Source organism: Rattus norvegicus, chromosome 8, assembly GCF_036323735.1.
Source record: "Rattus norvegicus strain BN/NHsdMcwi chromosome 8, GRCr8, whole genome shotgun sequence".
Taxonomy (NCBI): Eukaryota; Metazoa; Chordata; class Mammalia; order Rodentia; family Muridae; genus Rattus; species Rattus norvegicus.
The window spans coordinates 118081944-118101653 of record NC_086026.1 but is presented as its reverse complement, the minus strand read 5'-3'; the positions used below and the strand labels follow the sequence as shown (position 1 = coordinate 118101653).

At 46.3% G+C, this 19710-nt stretch overlaps 2 protein-coding genes across 12 annotated transcripts in view; both read right to left on the bottom strand.

Moving 5' to 3' along the window:
• Qrich1 (glutamine-rich 1) overlaps window positions 1-6219 on the bottom strand; it is a 39567-nt gene extending 33348 nt beyond the window's left edge. For 2 of the 11 annotated variants that reach the window (XM_063265252.1, XM_006243745.5), the window contains exons 1-2: window positions 6079-6219; window positions 4555-4614 (exon numbers count right to left, since the gene is read on the bottom strand). The gene's annotated coding sequence lies outside the window, so the exon portion shown is untranslated. Of the gene's footprint in view, window positions 1-4554; window positions 4679-5393; window positions 5744-6066 lie in introns of those variants that run through there. The other 9 variants (XM_063265253.1, XM_006243746.5, XM_063265251.1 and 6 more) reach the window with 7 other exon arrangements.
• A 1160-nt stretch (window positions 6220-7379) lies between these two features.
• Window positions 7380-15411, bottom strand: Qars1 (glutaminyl-tRNA synthetase 1). Its single transcript, NM_001007624.1, has 24 exons — window positions 14943-15411; window positions 14611-14758; window positions 14151-14260; window positions 13935-14010; window positions 13645-13709; window positions 13000-13053; window positions 12801-12861; window positions 12262-12333; window positions 12062-12147; window positions 11849-11935; window positions 10799-10898; window positions 10603-10681; window positions 10414-10522; window positions 10185-10315; window positions 9999-10091; window positions 9585-9722; window positions 9411-9498; window positions 9181-9324; window positions 8995-9099; window positions 8659-8751; window positions 8421-8548; window positions 8262-8328; window positions 8064-8189; window positions 7380-7519 (listed from the first exon to the last, which is right to left on the bottom strand). The coding sequence occupies exons 1-24, from the start codon at window positions 15057-15059 to the stop codon at window positions 7469-7471; spliced, it is 2328 nt and encodes a 775-aa protein (NP_001007625.1). The 5' UTR covers window positions 15060-15411; the 3' UTR covers window positions 7380-7468.
• Between the last annotated feature and the right edge of the window lie 4299 nt (window positions 15412-19710).

The following is a 19710-nucleotide window of genomic DNA, read 5'->3' as shown; positions in this document are numbered from 1 at the left end:
TCTCAGTGCTCAAGAGGTAGAAACTTTATCTCTCTGAGTTCAAAGTCAGCCTGATCTATACAGTAAGTTCCAGGATAGCTAAGTCTACACAGAGAGAGCCTGTCTTAAAAAACCACAAAAAAACAAACAAACAAACAAAATCCCTACTAACTTTTCAATAAAATCCCACTGCCATCTATATAACCATAATTGTTTTTGGAAAACATGTTAACCTATAATATAGAGCAAGTTTTTTTTTTTTCTTTTTTCTTTTTTTCAGAGCTGAGGACCGAACCCAGGGCCTTGCACTTGCTAGGCAAGCGCTCTACCACTGAGCTAAATCCCCAACCCCTATAGAGCAAGTTTTAAGCAAGCCTGGAACACATCAGTCTGACTCCAAAAAAATTTCAATTAAACTAAGAAAAAAGCCATGTCACAATGGAATGAGGGAGAGATGTTTCTTGCCTCAATGCTACATACAATTTTGAAAATATTTCCTGACACAGAAACATACATCGGATGTGTTAAAAAAAATGGGGGTTGGGGATTTAGCTCAGTGGTAGAGCGCTTGCCTAGGAAGCGCAAGGCCCTGGGTTCAGTCCCCAGCTTGGGGGGGGGGGCACACGGGGACCCTCATACAATTTTACATGTCCTAGTATCATTAGTTAAGAGGGAAAAAAAGGAAAAAAATCAGAACAGTATTAGCTGATAAATTTTTGTATAATACTGTACTGTATTTTCCATAAATTATATTGACAGAAAGATACTTAATAAGTCATCCTTTTCTATTTTATGGTTATATTACAACAGTAGGGCAAACAATTCTTTTGTAATATGCTTTGCCCTAAAAATCTTCAACTCTTAACAAAATCATCCAGTCCCAAAAATTTACATAATAATGGTGTTAAATTCTTTAAGATGCTGCACACAAGACACAAAGGCTGAGCCTCCACAATAGACAAACACTCAGAGACAAAAGACTCCTAATTAGTGCCTTAGAGTCTAAGCTAAAGACCCGGTGAGAAGCAGTAAAGAAGTTAAGACTTCTAAAATCCAGAAGCTATGAGAATAGGCTGAGTAGCCCCAGTACCTGGAAGTCAGATGAAATTAACAATAGAAAACAAGAAAACAGTAGAGTTAGTTCATAGTAGGTAGTCCTTAAACAAGCATTTGCTTCTAAAGACCTCAAGTCTAGTTGCTTTGCAGGACACTGTAGAAGACAAACGCTCCAGTCAGCAGACCCACAATACTGTCATGTGCTAGTTACCAGACTGATAGGTTCACTAGTGCTAGTACTAGCACAATGCCTGACCAAGTTAAATATACAAGCTATTATGTTGTGACCAGAACACAATGAGATTCATGGAAAAGATTATTCAAAAAGTATCTCCAAGGGCACTTTCACTAATTCCTTTCTTCTTCTCTTTAGGTATTAAGAGATGACTCCAGTACTCACCTAGAGTCATTCATTTCTGCCTTCTGTTGTTTGTTTGACTAGTCAAGTACAGCACTAAGAGAGGGTATGACAAGTTCAGTCTGTGACTAACTGCAACCAATTAACTCACTACTTTTGGGCTAGCCAAGTTTTTTTTGAGGCTTTAAACTACTTTTTTTTTTTCCTTTTTTCTTTTTTTCGGAGCTGGGGACTGAACCCAGGGCCTTACCACTGAGCTAAATCCCCAACCCCGGTTTTAAACTTCTAAGAGACTATAGTCTGAGTCACCTCAGTCTTGCCTCTTTTGAGCCTCAAACCTCTTAAAAAGTAAGGTGTCACTGCCAAAGACGCAGAGTGGAAAACTTAGTTCTATTCTTACAAATGCTAACCCATTATAAAGTCTGTCAAAGAAACTCTCTCCTGGGCCACTCCATCATGTTTCTATTTTTAAATAACACGCACTTTCAACCAAGAATTTAAAATCAATGCCTGGAGACACGGCTCAGCAGTTAAGAGCACCGACTGCTTTTCGAGAGGTCCTGAGTTCAATTCCCAGCAACCATATGGTGGCTCCCAACCATCTGTAATGAGATCTGATGCCCTCTTCTGGTGTGTCTGAGGACAGCAGTGTACTAACATACATAAAATAAGTAAATTTTTTTTTTTTTGGTTCTTTTTTTCGGAGCTGGGGACCAAACCCAGGGCCTTGCGCTTCCTAGGCAAGTGCTCTACCACTGAGCTAAATCCCAAACCCCAAGTAAATTTTTAAAAATTAAATACTGGGGCTGGGGATTTAGCTCAGTGGTAGAGCGCTTACCTAGGAAGCGCAAGGCCCTGGGTTCGGTCCCCAGCTCCGAAAAAAAGAACCAAAAAAAAAAAAAAAATTAAATACTAATGGGTTATAAATTAATACAACCACTTACACTGGCTTGTGAAGTTGAAAATAACGTATATGACATCCAAATATATGCAAATATTCACAGTAGCACTGATATGTATAAACGAAGCAATTTAGAAGTTTACCAATGTAAGATAGAAAACTTAATGAAATATCCACAAGACAATACAGAAATGAACATCAACTACTACAGCTGCACAAAACAGGGAAACACAATAATAAACTAAGCTCGGGAGGCATAGGCAGGGAGATAGCCTATGAGTTCAAGGCTAGCCTGGTCTACAAGGTGAGTTCCAGAAAAGCCAGACGTAACATATTAAGATCCTGTCTCGAAAACAATAATCATAATGTGTATTTACATGGAATTCAAAACAAAAGCTATGCCTTAGAGATACAAAGGTGGTTAAATACAAAGACAAGTCTATCCAGCTGAAGAGATTGTTCAGCAGTAGTTCGCACACTGGCTGCTCTTCAAGAGACCCTGAGTTTGATACCCAAATAACAGCACACAACAGGCTCTAACTCCAGTCCCAAGGGATCTAACACCCTAATCTCTTCTAGTTTTAAAGACATTGCATGAAATGGTGTACAGACATATATGCACATAAAACACCCATAGACATGAGAGAGAGAGAGAGAGAGAGAATATGAGATTGAGATTATTGAGATTGTTATTCGAATCAGAATAAGTTTGTCTCCAAGAACTGAAACACTAATGAGAGGGAAGGGGTTGATGACATTCTATTTCTTAGAGGCAGTTACACTAATCCGAACTGTAAACAGTGTGTAAGTATTTTGACAACTTTAAGGCGGGTGTTACAGTGTGCTTGTATAGCATACACAAACCTCGGGGTTTGATCTGCAACCCACACAGAATGGATCTGTGGGCAGCACACCTATAATCCCAACACCAGGGACTGTAAAGGCAAGAGGCATGACCAGAAGTTCCATGACCATGTTCTACTGCAACAGGTCAGAATTTCTAAAACGTAGTCTCAAAGAAAAAAAGAACCAGCTTTCTAACACATCTCATCCACCTTTAGTTATTAAACCTTAGTGAGGGTAAAGAACCATTTCTTTCCCCCTTTGAAGATTGCAAAAATTTACATCTTTTTCTTCATGCAACCAAGTCAGTTTAAAAAGACAAATCACAACCCAGAACCAGAGCAGTTGTTTAGTGTAAAGCGCATGCTTAGCATGTGCAAGACTCTGCGTTCAATCCTCTGCACTAAACAACAGACAGACAGAAAACCTGCTAAAAACAGAAATTACAGTACAGTATTATAGGGAAAATAGTGAAGCTAAGAGAGGTCTTAAACCTGGAACTAAATCCAAGAGAGCAAAGTAAAGAACAGGTGTTCACGTAACACACCTCATTCTGAGGCCAATTCAGAAATATTCACAGAAAAAGCGTGGCCATTTAAAAAGCACAGAGGTAAGAAGCAAGGCACACCAAGTACAAACCACTACTGATTAAAAGCATGCAAGTTTATAGGTAGACATCCTTGATTTTGAAGCTGCTATGAAAGAGAACAGCCACACCCAAAGTCCCTAACTGGGTTTTGATTTGTGTTGGGTTTTTTTTTTTTTCTTTTTTCTTTTTTTCAGAGCTGGGGACCGAACCCAGGGCCTTGCGCTCGCTAGGCAAGCGCTCTACCGCTGAGCTAAATCCCCAACCCATTTTTGATTTTTCAAGTAACTCAAATTCACAACAACATTCACAACAAAATTCAACTGTTCCTTGAGGTTTTGTTTGAAACATTAACACAAGCTTTTGTAAACAGAAGTGAACTTTGTAAGTTCTTGGAGAAGTATAAAACCCAGAGAACTAGAAGTTATCTACCATGTAAATAATACTAGTTGATGGAAACACTGTTTCTGTTTTTTTAAAAAAAAGGCAATCCAGAATAAGAAAGCTTAAATGGTATAAAAAGTTTATAAACACATTGTCAACAAACAGACAGATTTTGTTGTTGTATTGTTTCTGTTGTTCTGGAAAGCCATTTAGGTTCTTAGTTGATGCTTTGCAATGTTAATCCTGAATGTTCCATTGACTTGATTTTAAGGACCGTTGCCTGATGAACAAATACAGTTTCCCTCATCAGCGGTTTTCTAGTAAGTAGCAGTATCTGGCAGACAACACCAAGAATGAATGACAAAATTTGTAAAATGTCAGTATTACCAAAGGGTTGGGGTAACGGACTGCACACATACTTCCAGCGATGAATGATTTTTAACTCACCAGTCACCATGTTGCATGTATGTCTGCTGCTTGTCCTGAGTTCTTAAGACTTCTAACATTCTGAAGAAGATAGAACAAAGAAGTTCCTTCCATCCTCAGCCTCTTTTTAAGTTTTAACTTTGTTCTTAAAAAAATACAGTATATTTTTAAAAAGTCATTACTACCCAATTTGACTGCTACTAAAAGCAACAATCCTTTTAGCTTGCTTTCTCTCAACTTTAATGTAAGAAAACTGTAAAATAAACTAGCAGATGTTTTGTCTTAGAAAAAAAGAGCTGCGTATTCTCCATCACAAACCTAGAATTTCCTAGACAGCAGATCACAGCACTGGATCAAAATGTTTTTTAAAAAAATGCTGAGAAGGACTTCAGTTACATAGATTTTATAGTGACACAGGCATATTTTAGAATTTTCTGTTGGATATTTCAGAATTTACAAAGAAAAAAAAGGCAAAGCACTGATCAAGTTAATCAAGGTTAAGAACCAGCCCTTATCCAGAACAGAAAAAGCAAGCCCCTCCCACCCACGCGGGGGTGACAAAAAAAAAAAAAAGGCTGCATTTAAGTCAGGATTTAAAGCGGAATTTTAGAGCTTGGAGGGTTTGATACCATACACATAGGAGGATCTCTTTCCGGAGCGCACAGAGGTGACGTGTATCAACTGCGCTTATGGAGGAATTGGTTTCTAATGGAAGAAAAGCGGGGCCTTGCAATGTTAACCTTCTCTCCTCGGCACAATGCACCAGTACAAGGTGAGGAAACCCATTGGGGACCCAATGCCCTCTCGGGCCAATAGGACTCGGTTTCCCAAGCAGAGTAGCACCCTCCCCAAGCACCCACCCAGTACATGGGCCTCGCTTAAGTAACAGCATTCTTCGGTTAGTACAAGCAATCCTGTCCGCCTCACGGAGGAGCGGAGCCGCAAGCCAGACCGCAAAGCCGCTATGTTTCTCCGCAGACCTAGGCCACCGCTGCCCGGGACGTCACGAGGGCAAGGGCCCAACCCTCAACCTTCCCCACTCAGCAAGCCGGTCGTCAGCCAGGCCGCCGACCCTCCTCTCGGAAGGGGCGTCCTGCGCGTACTCCGGACAGCGCGAGCAACCAAACCAACAGCAGGGCGCGCGCCACAAAACTGGGGGTCGCGGGGAAGCGCGCGCCCCGGAAGCCGTTCTAGCCCACGGGCCACAGCTGAGAGCCAACGGGAACGCGCACGTCGGGCGGCTACGCGCAACGGGAGGACCGCACAGCGCGCGCGTTACCGCGCAAAAAAAAAAAACACGCTCTTGCGCGCGCGCCTCTGCGCGCGCTCGTGCCGCCGCGCCCACCCAAACCTCAGGCTCGCCCCTCCCCCACCCGCGGGGCGGAGGCACGCGAGCCGAGGGACGTTCTCCGTACCGAAGCCGCCCCGAGGTCGCCTGGGCCCAGCGGCAGCGGCCCGCCCGCCCCCGCCCGCCGTTGTGTGGGGTGGGCCTGCTGCCCCAGACCCACAGCCTTGCTGCATTCCCGCCCTCACCAGAGCCCTCACCCGGCGACGTCACCGCCGCCGCTGCCTCCACTCTACCCTCCGGCCCCGCTTCACCGCCTGGGGCCTCGGTTCTGCCACCGCTGCTCCAAGACCGACAGGATTTTCTCCTCACAGCTCCCTGGGCGCCATCTTACATTCAACCCTCACGGCCAATGGGAGCCGAATGCCTCTCTCGCGAGAGTCGAAGCGTCGGATCCCGCGAGAGCTACCGCTCAGACTTAAAGGGAACGCTTCGGACTTAGAGGGAGACTGCTGGAGCTGAGAGCGTACCCCTCGTTGTGGGAAGGAGCACCACGCCCATTGACACCCCTCCATGCGGGGCGGAGCTTAGGCCTGGGGTTCAGTATCTCGGGGGTATTTTGCCCCTGTCCTAGGTTTACAAGCGTGCTTCTTGAACCCACCTACGGTGTCCCGCTAGCGCCTCCTCTACTTGCACAGTTCCACGCAAGGCGGGGCCGGGCCTAGCTCAGCCTCGTGGTTAAGGTGGCCCCCTCTCAAACCCCTAAGCTGGGCCCAACTTTAACAATTGTACCGCCTCTGGGAAACGCTCAGGGTGTTGATGTACTTACTGGAAAAGACAGCTTCAGGAACACCCACCATCAGCTATCATCTGAGATAAGTTCACCAGTCAGGTCCACCTTAAAGCGGGCCTTGGGTAGCCTAGTGTTTGTATACAGGGAAAATGTGCAAGGCTTTAAAGCTGCAGGCACTCAGCTACAGCCTCACCAGCGGCTCACAGCAACCCAGAAAGCCTTCAGCCTGTGGGAAGACCTTTGTGCCTTCTGCACTTGCTCCTGTCCTAGCAAACTCTCATCTTCAAACTCCTCACAAGTCAGTTTCTGAGACGGAGTCCAACCTAAGGGCTGGTATGGTCAGGAATCCCATCTCAGCACTGTTAATAGGAATCCAGGGAGTCTTCTGGGGCCTCCAAACTTGAAAGGCCACAACATTTATACTTTAGTTAACTATGCTTAAATAGTAGGTTTTGTTCTGAATGATCATACAGGGGATCATGTGTCTCTTGATCCGACTAGCCAGAGAGACACAAAACTAGATCCTTCCATAGAGCTGATAACTGCAATAGCATGTCTGGGGCTCCCAGGTTCATATAGGAAATGCTGACCTAATTGCAGCCATGCACCTGCCTTTAAGAACCAGGAAGTGCAGTAGTGATTTTGTGACTGGCTGTCTTCTGGGGAAGCCATTCTTCCAGAAGATATACGAGAGCCACCACTGCCAGCTCGCAAACCATGTCTCCAGGGTCCTCAGATACTAGAAAGACAAACAACATAGACTGCAGGGGGATTTAATTACTCTTTATTGAAATGGAGTGTGGGGTGGTGAGGGCACCCCCAGCCTCCAGAATGAGGTAGGGCCACATGTATTCAGTTCATACTTTGCCTGGGTCTTCTTTGAGTGTGACTGTTCGGTTGAAGACAACCTGAAAGGCAGCGGAAGAGAAATGACCAACGGCCCAGAACCAGCCCTCTTGCCCTTCGTCACCAAGGAGGTGAGGTATCATGCATGGTTCTCAGTATCTCTGTAATATCAGATAAAGGACTAGATAACTGTGCTGTGCCTTAGTTTCATGAGAATTATGACAAACTCTAAGCATGCCTGCTGCTTTGAAGAGTAAAAACGTTAGGGCCAGGGCTGGAGATGGCTCAGTGATTGAGAGCACTGATTGCTCTTCCAGAAGAGGTCCTGAGTTTAATCTCATTACAGTTGGCTCACAACCATCTCTAATGGGATTTGATGCCCTCTTGTGGTGTGTCTGAAGACAGCAACAGTGTACTCAAAGTAAATCTTAAAAAAAAAAAGTTAGAGCCCTAGAGCCCTGTAACATTTTGTGCATGGACTTAACTGAAAAGTAATGCATGACTATCCCTCCCTCCTTATTTGGAGAAGGCTAAGGGGAGGTAGGGAGAGTGTTTATCAGCTGCCACCTACAGTACTGCCAAGGTGGAGGGAGGTGAATTAAGCACCTGTCCTTGATGGCTATCCGGATCCACAGAGAAGTACCCAAGGCGCTCAAACTGGAACTTGTCAAAGGGCTTTGCCAAAGCCACAGAGCAGTCCACCAACGCTCCTTTAATCACTTGTAGTGATGCCTGCAGACAGAGAATCCAAGTGGCTATCCAGCTCAAAAGCCCACCACCCTCACCTCACATTCCAGAGCCTACCGGGTTCAAGTCACTTAGGAATCCACCAGGCACTTCGACAGGGTCTTCAGGGTTCTTGTGCTGGAATCTGGAGACAGGGTGAAAATCAGGCCCTGCTAGAGAGCCACAGCAAGCAATTCCCATCTTGTGACTGTCCCAATGCTAGTTAAGTTCACTCACAGTCGCTCATAGAGGCGAATCTCACACACCAGAGGCTGTGACACCCAGTGAATAAAGGCCTTGGGCTTCTCTCCAGCATCAGCTCGTCTACAGGTCACCTCCAAGCATTCCACACAGCCACTGGAGCCCTAGAAGTGAGGAAGATGTTGTCAGACCAGGGACCAACATGATGACTATTTGCTCCACACAAGCTTGGCCCCAGCAGGCACTGTACAAAAAGACTGCAGCTGTCTCTTACCCTGACAACATGCTGCAGTTCAATGACGTAACCAGTGTGTCTCAGGCCCACAGGCTGGCCCCAGGCTAGGCGCTTATAGCCTGGTTCTGACTCCTAAAGAAAAGAAGCTGCAAAGATCATCCAAGAGCAAGGCTTCTCCCTGTCAGGGATTGGCTCATGTAAAGCAGGAAGGAGATGGCTATTAAAAACAGACATAGCGGGTTGGGGATTTGGCTCAATGGTAGAGCGCTTACCTAGGAAGCGCAAGGTCCTGGGTTCGGTCCCCAGCCCCCCCCCCCCAAAAAAAAGAAAAAGAAAAAAAAAAGAAAAACAGACATAGCAGTAAACACCATTTACCTCCTTAAAGTCCGTTCTCTCAATGAAGACAGTGGAAGCAAAAGGAACCTGGTGGAAGCCCTTGGTCTCATCAGCTGGGAAGTTTGGCACTCGGATGTCCAAGGGCTACAGCAGGAGACAGATATCTGTTATCCCAGATACTGGGCATACACATACACATACACACACACACTGAGGTAGACCCACCTTGGGAGCAGGAAAGTTAGTGATGACAACTTGTAGTGGCTCTAGCACAGCCATGGCACGCGGGGCTGTGTCATTCAGCACGTCACGCACACAGGCTTCCAGAAGATGAGGTTCCATTGTGGTCTGTGCCACTGTGACCCCCACCTGTCAGGAAAACTCATTAGTCATAGCCATAATTACAAACCGCCACACTTAGTCCGATTTCACCCACTAAGCCTACTGAATTATACCCGAGCACAGAAGTTGTTGATGGCCTCAGGTGGAAAACCCCGTCGTCGTAGGGCAGTAAGTGTGAAGAGCCGTGGGTCATCCCAGTCCCTGTGGATAAGAGGGTGGTCAGAAAGCCTTTAAGAGCACATGCCACTAGAGCTGCAACCTCTGGTGAACCCAGTGACCACACCTACCGAACAGCACCAGCTGCCACAAGCTGGAGAATCTTCCGCTTTGAGACAACAGCATAGTGCAGATTGAGGCGGCCATATTCCCACTGGACAGGGCAGTAGACATCCAGTGCATTACACAACCAAAAGTAGGAAGACCGTCTAAGATGGAAGAACATGGTTAGAGCTAGCCATCTGCAGGGTCAGAAAGAGACCACAGAAAGGCATGAGGGCCAGCAAAGACGTTCAGTGGGTAAAGACACTTAATGCCAACTCTGGGGAATCAAGTTGGTTCCCTGGAACTTATCTGGTGGAAGGATAAAGCTGACTTCCACAAGTTGTCCTCTGAACTCAACATACACTAAGGCACATGCACACACACACACTCTCTCTCGAATCCCCCTAGCTCTACCCACTACATAACCTCAGCCTCCTCACCGAGCCTGGAATTCCTTGGTACACAGTGAGTGGGTGATGTGCTCGATGGAATCACAGAGACAGTGTGTGTAGTCGTAGGTGGGGTAGATGCACCTGTGAAGCATAGGCAGCCGAGTCCACCAACCAGTCCCTCTGCCATAATCCACAGCCCTGCTACCTCACCACCCCTCCCATGCCAACGAATACCATTTATCCCCTGTGCGATGGTGTGGCGTATACTTGACTCGATAGGCCACAGGGTCCATCTTTCCATCTTCCATCACCAACTTCATTCGAAGCGTGGCCTCACCCTCTGCAAATTTGCCCTTTCGCATTGCCTGAGGAGAACAGGAGCTCAGGCTATCTCTAAACACAGGAGCATCTCATCCTTGGCACACTGGCCTACACAAACCAAGCTGCCTTTCTGGGACCCCACCTCAAAGAGCAGCAAGGATTCCTCAATAGGCCGGTCTCTCCATGGTGAAGGTAAAGGGTTATGGCCTTTGAGCTCTTCCCCTCTCTGATGACAAACATAAGCTTGACCCCTGGGAAGACAAGACATGAATGTGCAGGTGGTCCATGATCTGGTCAGCTAACCAGGCTCAGTATTACGGGCAAACATTACCTACGGATCAGTTCCACAGCCCAGGCATACAACTGGTCAAAATAGTCAGAAGCGTATGTTACTTTGTAAGGTGTGTAACCTGGAGTGATAGAGACACAGAATGAACAGCTAGCAAGAAACACTGCCTGGCAAAGCCATGGCCCACAAAAGAGATCCACTCCCGACCGCCTCTGCCCAGGCCTCAACCCAGCCATACCCAGCCAGGTCACCATGTCATAAATAGCAGTAAAGAATTTCGCTTCTTCCTTCTCAGGGTTGGTGTCATCAAAACGCAGAAAACAAATACCGTTGTTGGCCTAAAAGAGTTAAAAGGACCACATCCATCAACCCTATAGTCCACACCATCAGCCACACACTCTCAGATCTCCAGCTTATCAAAATGCAGCCAATGAGATAGTTCAGCAGATAAAAGTAGTAGACACAAGCCTAATGACCTGAGATTCTCAAAGGCTATCACGGAAAGAACCAACTCCCCAAGGTTTGTCTTTGATATCCACATATGTGCAACAGCATGAGTGTGTATGAGTGCTTGCACACACAAATACCATTTTTCTTTCAGATGTATGTGTTTTTTCAGAGTGTTTTGCCTACATGTATGTGCTCACACCATGTATGTGTGCTGTACCCTCAGAGGTCAGAAGAAGGTATCAGAAGAAAATATCCCCTAACACTGGAGTATGGATACTTACAAGCTACCATATGGGTGAGAACTGAACTAAAACTAATGGCAAGGCAACAATTGGTCTTAACCACTGAGCCACCTTTTCAGCCCCCAGGACTACTTTTTAAATTAATGTCTTTTGATGACCACCAAAAAATAAATTGAAAAGTTAAATAAATGTATCTTCCATGGGCCCTACAGGTATATACCTCTAATCCCAGTGCTTGGGAAGCAGAGGCACGTGATCTCTACAATTCCAGGCCATCTGGACTATACAGTGAAACCCTACCTAAAGAACCACTTTAGGGGGTTGGGGATTTAGCTCAGTGGTAGAGCGCTTGCCTAGGAAGCTCAAGGCCCTGGGTTCCGTCCCCAGCTCCGGAAAAAAAAAAAAAAAAAAAAAGAACTACTTTAGTTTTTTCCCATAAACCTGGTATTTCCTGCCGAGACCTCTTATATGTAGTTTTCCTCTAGAGGCTCTGTCATCAGCTACAAAAAGCAAGACAAAAATATACCTTTCTGGAATGCAGTCGTAGGAGTAGACAGTGATCATATCACTCGCCAGGGACATAGACACATGCTTACCTTGGCATAACCAAAGTTGAAATTGATGGCTTTGGCATGTCCAATATGCAGGATTCCATTGGGCTCTGGGGGAAACCGGGTTCGTACCTAAGAAAAGGAATTTAATAAAAGCAATGAGACCAGAGTTCAGATCACTGAGGGTGGCCATGGGAATGGATGACAAGGCAGCCTAGGCACTCAAACAAGGGTCTGCCTGGCCATATCCCTACACACCTGTCCCCCAGTGATCTCCAGGTGCTGCTTTAGCAGATCCATGGTATGTGGCGTGGTCACATAGCCTGGCGTCTTATAGTTCTCACCTGCCAGAACAAATCTGATGAGCAGGCTGTCAGCCCAGGATCCTGACTCTATAGGCCTGGCTCCAATGCTAATCAACAGCCCACCCCAGAGCTTCAAGGTCCGCCCCCCCATACCTGGTTTATGAAACTTCAGGGCCTCTCCCCGGAGCTGCTCCATTAGAGACAGGGTCTGGCCAGCCACTTCACCTGCAGGAAAGAAATCAGGAACCTTGTCTTCTGGTTTTTGTTTTCCTTTTTGATTTTTCAAGACGGTTTCTCTGTATAGCCTTGGCTGTCCTGGAACTCACTCTGGAGACTAGGCTGGCAACAAAACCAAAAATCCACTTGCCTCTGCCCCACAAGTGCTGGGACTAACGGTGTGCACCCCCAATGACCAGCTCTTGTCTTCTAGATACCATACCTACTCGGGAAAATATCCATGACTGCTACTTATATCCTAAAACTGGGTCTGAGGTGACCTCTCTCCTCCAATTCCCGGAGAGAAAAGCTATGAGGCAAACTTCTCAGGCCTCTAAGCAAAGGAAATGAAGGAAACTGCAGGAATCCCAATCTTGAGACTACAGGGAGGGCTGGAGAAGCCTGTATGTAAGGCCCTTCAGCTAGAATGACCAGAAGTCTGGAGCTGAGTGGAATAGGAACCTCAGGGTCCTCACCGTTCTCCACCACATCTTTTGCTGTCTTCCTGTCTGTTTCTTCCAGCCGTGCCTTTGCCACCTAAGAAAAGCACAGAAATTGCATCATTCATTCTGGGAAAGAGTTGCTGATGAAATGGGTTCAGACACTCCCTTCTCCAGCTGTAAGTCTGTCTCTCTCTATTTCACCCCAGTTAGCTTGGACAACTCCTAGCCTCACCTTGGGCTTCTTCTCCAGATCAGCTTCCATTTTGGGCCCCAGCAGGTGGAGGACCTAAGCAGATAGATACCAGAGACAAGGGTGTCTTCTCTCAAGAATCTCCTGATGGAGTCCTTCCCCACCAACCAAGGGCTTCCAGGCCTTTCTGCTGGCCAGCCTACCCATCCCATCCTGATCTATCTCATCACGTTTTGTTGTTTGACATGGGATCTTACATTGTAGCCTTGGCTGGTCTAGAACTCACTATGTAGACCAGGCTAGAACTCACTGAGATCCACCTGCCTCTGCCCAGCTGGCTTCTTCACATGTTTCTACTGGTCTTGAATACTTTTCCTTTCTGAGGACTTACCCTGGGCCCAGAAAGCAGCTGCTGCCATTTACAGAGAAATAATATGGGCCCAGCATCACAATCAACAATCTACCTCAGTCGTTGTCCTCTTGTGATCACTTGCCAGCATATCGATAAAGGCCACATCATGCACTTGTGAGAAGAGGAAAGAGCTTCACAATAAAGTGATTCACCCTCACAAGTCAGGTGCTACCCCCCCCCCACACTGGGCTCTACTTTCTCTGTCAGAGTAAGGACAGGGTCTCTTTCCCTTTATCCTTGTAGCTCATACCCACCATACGTAGCGAGGTACCCACCTGCATATCCACTTCGTTCTTGATCATTTTGCCATCTGCCCATCTGAGCGCAGCCCGAGCCTCTCCTAAGAGTATGGATATAAGAAGCTGCAAGGAGGGAAAATGGGGTACATCTTCCCCTCCTCAAAGAAGGTCCAGCTGACACAGGGATCAGAACCTTGGCATGGCCAGAACACCAGCAAGGTGTTCCTTGCTCACCCTGCTATCTCTCTTTCCATATGTGGCCAAAATGGAAGAAACAGCCAAAATGATAAAACTGCAAGTAACTCCCTGCCCCAGATTCTACTCACCCATTAACAGCCCCATGCTGAACCGGTACCGTTCCACTAAGAGCTGTGGACGATGCCTATTTATGGTGGCCTCCACCTGCAGAAAGAAAGCCAAACCATATGGTTACCGAATGCCTCTTCAGAAACATTCTCGAGACCAACACGTTCCCTCTAGCTCTGGGTAGGGAAGTTACACCACTCTTCTGCAGGGTCAGATACCTGCAGGAAAGGACTTACAGCTTCCTCAATCTGCTCTGGTGTCACCACCACACCAACACCACATTCCTGCTCGAAGTCCTTGGTATCAATGGGATCCAGGGGATGACTCCGAACATATTCAAGAGCAGCTGAAAAAGGAAAAGCAACTAACTGAACAAAGTCAGCTCCAAGAAGTGGATAGATAGAGCCTGAGTACCATGAAAACGTAACTATTTTGTTTACTAAGATACCGAAGAGGTTAGGCCCTGACACCACTGGAAAGAAGCCTGAGGCCATAGAAAAGGGAAGCATGTGTTCTGAAGCAGGCTTCTCTTTGTGGTAATTCTCCGATCCATACCAGATCTCTCCCTCCACGCCCCAGGTCCTGTCCAGAACCTGATGTCCAGAAAGCAACTGGGGAAGTTGACAGAAAAAGCAAACAGAAGTCTTGGTAAGGGAGAGATTGAAGGTGGATTTGTAAAACAGGCAGGGGTCTCACCGCTCAGCTGGAGCTCAGTGTGGATCTTCTTATTGGCTATATAGCCCACAAGGAAAGAAAGACGCCGAGTATCCCTGAGTCGGGAGGCCAAGCCATATAGCAGGGTCCCAGTAGCCTTGTCGATGGTAGACCCTAGAGTCTGCTGTGCCTGGAGTCAGGGGGGTCAGGGAAAAAGACCCATCCCCAGTGAGTTAGGATCAAACACTTTAAAGTGTTTTCCTCTTCCCACAAGGCAAGAGCGGGACACCCGGAGCAAATCAGGATCTGGACCCAGTCCCACGTTGCTCTGGAGCACAGCAGGCAGCTAAGGCCAAGGGGAAAGGGACTCGCACCTGGGTCGCCGCCTCGCGCAGCTGAGTGCTCAAAGCCGCGTTCTTGAGAGTCTCGCGGGCCTTGTTTTCGCTAAGGCCAAGGCCGGTGAACAGCGCCAGCGAATCCGGAGTAGCCATAGCAGGGACACCGGAAACCAAAAGAAACTTTGGGGCCCATCTGCACAGCGACCTTTGCTCATTGACCAATAAGAATACGAAGCTTTGAAGCGAACCAATGGTGGCCTTCCTCAGTGAAAAGAGGCGGGGCCCGCCAACTAGTCAACGCCATTTATGAGCCGGAGAGCGACCGGACTGGCTTTTCCGGGCAGTTAGCTTCCGCCTTCCCGGTTCTAAGCGGTTGGCAGGGTTGGGTCCTTGAGACTTTAGAAAATTTGCCTTGGGCAAGGAAAGGGAAACTGTTTAGCAACAAAACTGCTGGTAGACTCAGGCGTGGCCTCTTCTCTCTCAGCCCTAGGAATCCGACTCTATCTGTTGTTGGAGAGTACAAGTGAGTTCCGGTCGCGTTTTTCAACGTCACAGCTTTGGAGTTGTCATGGAAACAAATAAAATGAATTCCCAGAATTTCCCGGTCCAGATCACCGTAGAGAATGTATAAAATGACCTATCTAGGGACCACATAAACTTGGTGCTTTTTAGGTGCGTACTAGGGCACAGCAAGGAGAGAGAAGGGAAAGACCAGGAGCGACTTCATAGGAAGTTGTTATTTCTTTAAAATATCATGTGAAACAGATGCACAACATGCCACAGGCAGCATTGATTGGACCAAGTGGGTAACCAAAACAAACCTGTTGAGGTTTCTAGGGGTAGTAAGAGGCAGGTGTTCCGGAGTGGGATACATTGTTGCTGGGAAAGACTTTAATTCCAGAGGCAGAAACAGATGAATTTCCTGAGTTCAAGCCCATCTGGGCAACATAATGAGACTCTGTCTCAAAAATAAATTAATTAATATAAATAAGATACATTGTTTACATATATGAAATTGTCAAGGAATAGATAAAAGATATTCTGGGAGCTGGAGAGATGGCTCAGCGTTTAAGAAGAGCACTGGCTGCTCTTCCAGAGAACCTGGATACAATTGCTGGCACCAAGGAAATGGTTGAAATATATGTGTTGCCTGTTGCAGGTGATCTAAAGCCCTCCTCTGATTTCTACAGGTACTGGGCCCATAAGTGGTGCAGAGACACACAAGCAAAACACTCACACACATAAATATTTTTGGTTTTGGTTTTGACACAAGGATTCTCTGTGTAGTACTGGCTGTGCTGGAACTCACTGGGTAGACCAGGCTGTTCCTGAACTCAGAGATTTATCTGCCTCTGCCTCCCAAGTGCTAGAATTAAAGGCATGTGCCACTTACCACCTGGAGGTAAAATGAATTTTTAACGAAAAATATCATTAAAAATAAAAAAAATGCTTGGGCTAGAGAGATGGCTGAGAGCTTAAGAGCATTGGCCACTCTTCCAGAGGTCCTGAGTTCAATTCTGAGCAATCATGTGGTGGCTCACAACAGTCTATAATATCTGGTGCCGCCTTCTGATGGGCAGGCATACATGCAGACAGAACATTATACATAATAAATAAATCTTTAAAAAATAAAATAAAAGATACCTCTTTTTTTTTTTTAAGATTTATTTATTTATTATATATAAGTACACTGTAGCTGTCTTCAGATACACCAGAAGAGGGCATCAGATCTCTTTACAGATGGTTGTGAGCCACCATGTGGTTGCTGGGAATTGAACTCATGACCTCTGGAAGAGCGGTCGGACGCTCTTAACCGCTGAGCCATCTCTCCAGCCCCCAGATACCTCATTTTTAAAAGAGAAATCTTGTGCTGAGTCCAGTGCAGTGGACTTCCCCTGAAAACTGGACAAGGATAAAAATTTGGAGGCTAGCCTGGACAACATAGGAATACCTGTCTCAAAACACAAAGGGTTAGTGAGTGGCTCAGCATGTAAAGGCATTTGTGCACAAGCCTGACAAACTGGGTTCTATATCTCTAGATCACATACATAGTGGCAGGAGAGAACTGACTCACACTACTGCATGAGGACAGACAGACACACACACACACACACACACACACACTTTTATATTTTCAAATTCAATTAATAACTGCTCATGGTCTTGGAAAAGATCAGGTTTAATTCCCAGCACCTGCATGATGGCTCACAGTGAACTGTAACTCCAATTCCAGGAGATCCAATGCCCTCTTTTGGCCCCCTCTGGCACCGCACATATGGTTGGTACCCATATAAACTAATATAAACACCCATGCAATAAAATAAATTAGCATGTATAGTGGCATAGGCCTTTATTCCCTGTGTGCTCTGGCTAAGGCAGTTGATCTCTGTGAATTTGAGGCCAGCCTGGTCTCTAATAAAAACTGTAAAATCTAGGGCCACATTTAACTGTTTCAGAGCAGACAGATATCACGCACACTGGCAAAAAAACACAACTCACAAGTACATCCCTCCGTAGAACTTCTGAGGTAAGGACAGTGTGAAACAGGGATGCGGTAATCATAATAATTGCTGTAGTGCTTGGAGTCCTCCATGGTCTTCTAACTTCCAAGATTTGCTGACTAAGACAAAACAAGTTGTTTTTCATGTGGAAAGTGAGAAAGGCAGCCACTGTTAGTAGAACAGTCAAGAAATTCCCAAATGCAGAATTAGAGCTGAGGCTCTTGGGAAGCCTTGATGTTCTTCTGCATCGTCAAGGACCTGGCAGGAGATTGATAAAGCTGTAACCCTATCCTGCTTTATGCTGACATTGCACAGTGAGGAGGGGTCATGTCTAGGTTTACACGTAGCTCTCCCATAACGACCACCTTGCCAGGTTCTTTCCTGAGCCACACATCCAATCCTGTATGTTAAGGCCTCCACTTTACCCTATGTACAGCATGGGAAAGGCCAGGTCTGAGAGTTGGAAAAATAATGCAGGACAGCTATCACAGACAGATACCAAGCAAAGCCACGGCCACCCCAGCACTGCGCCAAGTCTGCAGGTACAGAAGCCCAGGGCACAACACAAAGCAGCCCGTAGTGACCAGAGCGATACAGAGCACCTGGCCAGGCGTAGCAGTACATTCCTGCTGTCATAGCAACTGAAAGACAGAGGCAGAGTTGTCACGAGGATGAGGCCACCCACAACTGCATTGTAAGACCTTGCCTCAAAACAAGCTGCCACTGCTAATGTTTCCTCAATTCCTGATACCTGATACCATCCAAGGACTCATTTCCAATCAGTAGCCGCCATCACCAAGCCCTGCACCTCTGGCAATGGTCTCCTGAATGGGGCCAAAACCTATGCTTTTTTACTTAGTCTCTTAACCTACCCCCAACATGGAGCAGAAGGACCCTAAGGGGCTTTCACCAGTCTTACACCCACCGCCTCAGGTCAAGATTAGGCAAAATACCAGTTGCCTGCCTGGGGCCAAGGCTGGGCCAAGTTCCATTCTCCACCCACAGTTCTTAGGAGTGGGAACGTTCTTGAAAAACCACAGAATGTACTGACTGGTAGTCACCTGACCCTCTGGTCCAAGACAGAGTTTGAATGCATGTCTTGCTAACCAATAGATTCAAAGGTCAATATGCTTAGCCAATAAGCTTAAACTGTAACCTTACTGATGTAACTTGTACCCCTAAAAAGTATAAAAACTACTTGTTATAGCCATTTGAAGTCACCTTCTAGTCACTCACCACGAGGGGCTGATTGAGTGTTGACTGACACACTGGTAAAATAAACCTCTTGTGTTTGGTTTGGATTCCGTTCTTCTGTCTCACTTGGAGGATGGGGGGTGTCTCCCAGTAGTTAAGACTCACTTCAAACCTTACAGTCCCAACAGCTCAGTAACAGCCAGTGGGAAACAGTAGCTCTTCCGGTGCCATGTCACAAGCAATAGGTGCCAACACTGTCTAATCAGACCTCAGGAGCCATGACTTACATAAAGCGGAAATGAAAACAGTTGTATGGCCCTAGCCCTATAGGTCAGCCTTCCCATAGGAGTACCACATCCAAGAAAAATGACCAAGTACAAAAGCTAGGTAGCAGGCAGCAAAACCCATCATAGCAGGGGGTCAGGCAGGTGCATAAACAAGTCTTAATGGCACAGGCTAACAATATACAGAATGATGTCATGGGTTTAGCAGTAACAGTGTTGCAAACAATAAAGACACAACACAATCATGTCATATACTCCATACCTACCAGGTAGGTCCTCCAGCCGTCATAGTTGACAGCACCAACACAGTTTAGCATTTCCATTTCTACAAGACCCCAAACTCTGCTAATTCTACAAAGCCAACACCAGCACATGGCCTTTTTCATAGTGTGTCCTCAATTGTGATCATGTTGTTAGGACTCTCCAGTAACTCCCTACTAACCCTAACTCCCAACTCTGAAGCGGAGTACTACCTTCATGTAATTGGCTTCAGGGGCCTCTGGCTTCGCTAGGCATAATTGCCTGGGAAGTGTGGGGATGTGAAGGTTGCAGGTACCTAAGGAGGACAGAGAGGTTCAAATTCTATGAAGCTGGAGTTTTAGGCAGTTATGAACTGCCTAACGTGTAGGTGTTGGGAAACCGTTCTAGAAGCTCAGCAAGCAAGCACAAGCCCTTAACCCACTGAGCCATTTCTCCAGCCATACTTCCAAATACCTGTTTCCTAACTACCTTTGTTCCCCATCCCTTTTTTTTTAAGATTTATTTATTTATGTATACATTGCTGCTGTCTTCAGACACATCATAAGAGGGCATCGGGTCCCATTA

Bases quoted from the DNA above. Each gene is read 5' to 3' on its own strand.
- Qars1 (NM_001007624.1), bottom strand. From the start codon at position 15,059: ATGGCTACTCCGGATTCGCTGGCGCTGTTCACCGGCCTTGGCCTTAGC. The intron at 14,261-14,610 runs GTGAGACCCCTG...TTCCTTTTTCAG, and splicing joins CACTGAGCTCCAGCTGAGCG to CTGCTCTTGAATATGTTCGG. The intron at 10,092-10,184 runs GTATTCGTTGGC...TATGCTTCACAG, and splicing joins CATCGCACAGGGGATAAATG to GTGCATCTACCCCACCTACG.